Source organism: Montipora foliosa, chromosome 2 (genome assembly GCF_036669935.1).
Source record: "Montipora foliosa isolate CH-2021 chromosome 2, ASM3666993v2, whole genome shotgun sequence".
In the NCBI taxonomy this organism is placed as follows: Eukaryota; Metazoa; Cnidaria; class Anthozoa; order Scleractinia; family Acroporidae; genus Montipora; species Montipora foliosa.
This window is the reverse complement of record NC_090870.1, coordinates 45,621,242-45,627,589: the sequence shown is the minus strand read 5'-3', so window position 1 is coordinate 45,627,589 and position 6,348 is coordinate 45,621,242. Positions and strand designations below refer to the sequence as shown.

Below are 6,348 nucleotides of genomic sequence, written 5' to 3'. Positions count from 1 at the left end.
GAATGACATCGTACAAAATTTGCCGCACTTTCTCTCCTCCCCAAAATATCCACGTAACGCGAGAAGTAACATTATCCGCGGGAAAATTGACATCATCTAAAAATAACCTAAGAGGGATTACGATGGGAATAGGGCCAATATGAGGGATTACTTCTCTCAACTTCATAATCTCTTGGTACAAGTTAAGAGGGACTCTCGAGCCAACAGCGCATGCCAAGGAGGATCCAGGATTCACAGGTTGACCAGAGACCAAGGACGGACAACCCCTGAATGACATTTTTCATCGGAGAAAAACATTTTATGCCTTGAGCGATATATATATATATATATATGTATTTATTAAATTCTCAACCTCGGATAATGCAATTCTCGTGCTCTGATTGGTTCACTCAATCTCGGTTATCAGCTCATATACCTTACTTTGACCTTATATGGTAAATGATTGCGCTTAGCGTTGCTAAACTAAAAACGTTTACGCCAGAAAGCGAAATTTCTTTCGGTATAAAGCAAAAGAAAAAGGTTTTTGTGGAAAGTTTGGATCACTTTCGAAGCTTAGAGATAAGCGAAAAGGTAAGAAATGTTTTTGTGATGAGCCTGCGTCTTTCTGACCACGAGGTATTACATGTACACAACATCGCATCTTCATCAACTTTTTTCGATTTCGCTAGGATTTTCTCTCTTTTTTCGCTCGTATTTCGTACTTCTAAACTTTTGGAGTTTAAGGAATTTTATAAAACAATTATTCCATTCGCGCTTGTTGGATATGAGAGTGGTTATAGCCATTAAATATTTATTTATTCCTACCCTGCGAGCAGAGTCTCTTTCGATCTTCCCAGATAAGTCGGGAAGAGGAAAGTAGACTCTGCTCGCCGCCTCCACATTCTTTGATTTGCCGCTCATCCAAAGAATTGGATGAGTCAGTCCAGCTTGATCTTCATGTCTCTCAATAGCTCGGGTCATCAATATTTCAGCGTGGTAAATTCCCATGAGTTTTTCCGTCTTATGTGTCGGTTACAGAAACTAGTCTGACAGAAACCTATAAATTTTTCAGTAAAAAAATGGAATAGCATTTTAAGAGTATGGACTATCTTGCATGAGTTTCCAATGAAATGATTCCTTGATTGTCGAGTGTTTGCCAGAGTTGTTGGAAAATATCCCGACTGTTTGTTTTCAATGTGTGGCTACTGGTCGCGCGTGACTGAGCGAATGCATTTAAATTTTTAACGGATGCTCAATACGAAATGTGCAGGCGGGGAGAAGAGTCTACTTTCCAGACTTTCCTCTTCCCGACTTGTCTAGGAAGATCGAAAGAGACTGCTTGCAGGGTAATTTACTCCAAATTGCACTTGCAATCATATGATTACCTATACATTGCAATGCGTTCGCGATGATCACTTGCACTTGAGTGTAACCTACATACTGAAAGTTTCATAATAAATGTTTTGGTACCGAATACTAATTTGAAAAAAAAACGTGATGATATTTGAGATGCACTTACTTGTCACTGAGATGACAGAAGGAGTTAAATATAAGAGAGTTTATGATTAATTACAAACGAAAATCATTTCGTTCTGTTCCGATCATTTGTAGATTTGCATACAGTTATTGACTCTGCTTTAGTAAATTGCATGCACATGGGATGATTAAAAGTAAACTGTTATTTTAGAGTTCTTTGTTTTCTTTTCATTTGTTTGAACGAAACGTACCGGTGATGAACATATTTCTTTGAAGAACCGAGTATGACAAACCGTACTTGTAATTGATGTCACTGGTTTTCAACACGGGTTTGAGGAGGTGTGAAAATAATATCACATCAATAAGAAACTAATATCCAAAGAGGCAGATGTAGCAGCTGAGCATATTTTTCAGCTGTGTATAAACAGCGGACTTAAACATGCTACTGCAAATTGAAAGAAAATTTGGTGCCTTTTTAATCAAGCTTAGGATATTGAAAAACTCGACAATCGGTAACCCAACCTCGGACAAAGGGCAAGGATACGAGTAGATACCAACTCAAAGCTAATTAAGCCGTTCACCGAGTTCAAGTCCTGCCCGTTGCACAGTTTGAAGATTGACTGATTTAACAAATTAAAGCTCTTGCATGAGAGCTGGTTCTGCCTTCTGGTTCACGCTAACTGGCCCTCAAAGGATTTGGATAGAGAACAGCGTAGGTTTACAAAGGCTGGCGAGATGTTGATGTATCGTAACATATTGTTCAATATTAACTGTGTCTTCTTAGCTGTAGGCACAATGGAAAACATCCTTGTTTGTGTAGTCATGAGCAGAGTCTACAAATTGAGAACATCTCGTTTCACTTCAAAGCTTTCCAGCTTCTTTATTCTCCAGTTAGCAATAACAGACTTGATCTACAGAGCTGTTAATTTTTTCCGCCAGATTTCAGCGAAACACCGCGTAGGATTAAGCATAGAACAATGCAAGATTACTATATTTTCCACGTACACTTGTGCTGCAGTAACAATTCTTCTTCTTGCAGCAATTGCAATCGATCGATACGTTCATATTTTATATCCCATTCGCAGTTTAAGTCTTAACCCTAGAACAGGTGTGGTTATGCTACTTATTTGGATTTATGCGATGTTGGTCTGTTCTGGATTTATCGTCAGTGCTACAGTCTCCGAGAAATTCTTCTCTCCTCGCCATCGAAGACGTTTCTTAAGAGAACCTCCAAGACATTGCACTCCAGGAACTTCACGAGCCTCAGACCGTCGTATATCTTTTACAATTTATTTCTTATTCGCTTTTATGGCGCCATTGTTGTGTATAATCCTTTCCTACAGTAGGATAACAGTTTTTCTGTGGCGAAAAACTAAGGCGACTGGTATAGTCAACAGAAATACAGCCAGGGCAAAGTTGCGAGCTATGAAAATGCTCGGAATAGTTGTCCTCAGTTTTCTCGTCAGCTGGGGACCGATACTGACTCTAGATTTGGTTGCGTCGTACACTCTCAAGGGAAGGAAAATCAAGCGTGTTGGGAATTTCCCTCTTCGACCTTTATTTCACTGCATTACATTAACGAGCTCAATTATTAACCCCATGATATACGCGTTCGGCGACGCCAATTTCAGAAGAAGTCTTCGTCTTTTGTTGCGTATTCGTCAGAGAGACAGCGTAAATATTACCCGCGTTTGTCCTGCAAGGCAGAAAACTGTTTGTATTCAAATGACTGCACTAAGCGAAAGGGTTTCCCCGGGAAATTTAGGCGTGCATTGCTGAGAGCATCGTCAAGAGTAATTTTCCGTTTGAAAGGTTTCAACTTGTTTTTAAAAGGTCACTATAGATTTTTTCGTGGAACTGTTTTTATGTGTCTCGCATATTCGCAAGTTACAGAGATGTTAATGTAACTCTGAACCTAAAGAGGAATGCATAACAACGATTACAGAAAGAATCGATAACAAAGAGAACGAAAGTAGCTTGAATAATCAAGGAACCTTCAGGACGGTGCTTACTAATTCAAAGGTGAATTTTGCGCGGTTTACTGAATATGCGGGAAACGCAGATCTTAACAAGTGTTATTGAAATCCAAAAAGAAAATTGGGGGTAACCACGCAATTTTCGACGATAATTAATCAACAATATTTGTAAAAAGCTTTAAAATACAAAACAATGTATGACGTTCTTTTCCAAATTGAAGCTTAATTATCTCTGAAAAATTCATGGTTACCCCCAATTTTCTTTTTGGATACCAAGAGCACTTGCTAAGTTCTACTTTCTTGGCATAGTTTTGAACCGAGCAAAAATATCCCTGTATTAATAAGCACCACCCATAGGAAATCCGAGGATCTTCGAGATAGGTACCGTCCTTAAATGTCAACTTGTAAATGCAAATTATATCTTGTGGGATGTTAAAATTATAGCTTCGATATGACTGAGCGTTTTTAGGGTACGGAACAAAGGAGACTAATGTTGCGCATGCGCCACATCACCCCGAAAATCCCTTGAATTTCAGTCAAATTCATTCGAAACGCGGGAAGATGAGAAATGGCGGATGTAGTGCTGGCATCGTTAATATTCATCGCCTGTTTCCAACAGGACGGCACACAATGAATGCAAAAATGATGAGTCATTTGAAAGACTTGGGCATTACCTTATCTTTATGACTGATACTGGTTCAATACAACGGGAAATACGGCGAAGAATCACAAATGAAGCCAAGATGACGATCGAGTCGAAAGTGTGGCGATGAAGTGAAGAAACTGCAAGGAGCAGAGGATAGTTTTGCCTTCCTGGCGTTGTTTTTCCTTATTTAAGAGACTTCAACTCAGAATGGAGTGCTGCTTAATAATAAAGTAAGTCGCATTTAAATTGAAACGTGAGTTTACATTAAAAAATGTGGCTAAACTGGCGTTTGAAGCGCGGACAACGATAAATAGCTAACAAGATGGAGTTGAAAAATGACCGCTCATTGGCGAAGAACATCTCATTTCGCTATAAAGCTTCCCAACCTTGAAATTTTGAACCACATGCTCGAAATAGAGTCGGGAATTGTTCTGGAGAAGAAATAGGGCTGATTTTGAATCGTGAAGCGAACAGATTAAGCCAAGACGCAAGGCTTTCCTTTACGAGTGCTCCAGATTGTTTAAATTTCCTTGGCAAAAAATATTTTGATTCCCTTATTCGAGACTTTTGTCATAGGCCGTGATATGGGAATTCCCGCTTGCTGCAGTAAGCCCAACAACCAAAGAAAAGATTTGTGTGAAGAAATTGTCATTTAAAGTGGCAAGGCTGAACACAGCAGGTTCTGTGTGATACGATGTTGTCTACAAAGTGGCTCCAAATCTTGTTATGATATCATCTCACTCTGCCCCATTCTGTCTTTGACTTGGCAAACTTTAACGTCTGAAAATTAAACCACTGAAAAAGCATTAAATTTGAAGTCTTTTTCAATTTGTATATTGTCATATTGCCCTAAGCTGCGAAAGTTTCAAGTTGATGAAATTACGAGCACAAGAAATTCTAACTCGGAGAACGAGACTCATGTCGGCAGCTCATGCGTTCTCGTGGCCAAATCTTAGAAAATAATTCGTGATACGGGAATCGCCTTTAACAGCCGACACACAAATATCAAAAGAATAATTTGAGTTAAACAGTTTAAATTTAAAAGTGACAAGGCGCGCGCAAGCGACCAGCAAAGTGAGCCCATTGTCCTATTAAAATCTGTCACTTCGAGCCAGTTGCTTGATCGCACGTCTCCTAAATGCTACCCGGCGATATCTTGCCTAGCGAGTTTCGACGCTTTGCAATAAATTTTAAAAAATCCCAATCAGTGTGGATACATCATGAACTAATTTTGCAGGGAGAAACACAGAGATTGACAATGGTTCATAATTAAATTATTTATTTATTTTGCACAAAATTTGCTCATCTGAGGCGAAGTACTAATTACACTTACATAAAACTGCTTACCACAGGAATTTTAAAACCCGAAAATGTTACAGAGAACATCACATGCACTATGCCACCACTAGAAATAAATGGCATATAGTCAACTGTACTAAAAAAAAAGAAAGACTCTGATTTCTATTTTAATTCCCGCCACCCCCCCCCCCCTCACCCGAAAGAATCCCCTAAACAATTAGTTGTGAATGTGTTCACCTTGTTAACTAACTTTGAAAAAGAGCTATAATAATTACCATTATGCACTTTACCTCTTTCCATTTAAAAGATTTATAAGGGTTGTACTTGAATAATTTATATACTGTTATTATTACAACATTAAAGGAAGCGTATTCACACTTTGTCATCTTATTTACAAGAATTTTCAAGAAAGTATAAATTGATTTTTGAAAGTCATTTTACTAGTAAATATTATTTGAAATGCTTTATTAAAATCATTTCAAAATGACATATGGGGTTGGGGTCACCCAGAAGTCATACCAGAAGTCATACCAGAAGTCATACCAGCAGAGGCCCTTTGGCGCACAGGTCCTCACACGTTCGTACGACAAAACAGATCCTTTTCTGAGGTTAAAAACCTGGCTACCGGCCTATTAATTAATCATTTGTCAGAAAGAAGAAATTCCTGTCCTCTTTAAAAAAAATTACGTTGCAATTAAATTGCTTACGTGTGGTAGTGAAGTAACACAGCAATTTATTCCATAATGTCAACTGAGCTGTGTGTTGTCTTCCAGGAGATTCAAGTTGTCCTTGCGTAACTGTAGCTCTAACAGTGCACGATATTGTTTTGGTATTGTCTATCATTGTAGCGCCATGGTAGAAGTCTTGGGTAAATAGCCTGAGCAGACATGTGGTTACTAGCAAAGTACTGAGCCCAGAAAGATTGAAGAAAATAAATGGGAAGTGAAAAACATTGTCTTCTGGGATGACATG

General features: G+C 38.6%; 1 protein-coding gene across 1 annotated transcript; it reads left to right on the top strand.

Moving 5' to 3' along the window:
* Positions 1 to 1,866: 1,866 nt before the first annotated feature.
* Positions 1,867 to 5,100, top strand: LOC137990868 (neuropeptide FF receptor 2-like). Its single transcript, XM_068835974.1, has one exon. It carries the CDS (start codon positions 2,191 to 2,193, stop codon positions 3,232 to 3,234), a length of 1,044 nt encoding a protein of 347 aa, XP_068692075.1. The 5' UTR covers positions 1,867 to 2,190; the 3' UTR covers positions 3,235 to 5,100.
* The last annotated feature ends 1,248 nt before the right edge of the window (positions 5,101 to 6,348 follow it).

What these genes read in the sequence shown, in the direction of transcription:
- LOC137990868 (XM_068835974.1), top strand. Translation starts at nt 2,191, where the DNA reads ATGTTGATGTATCGTAACATATTGTTCAATATTAACTGTGTCTTCTTA.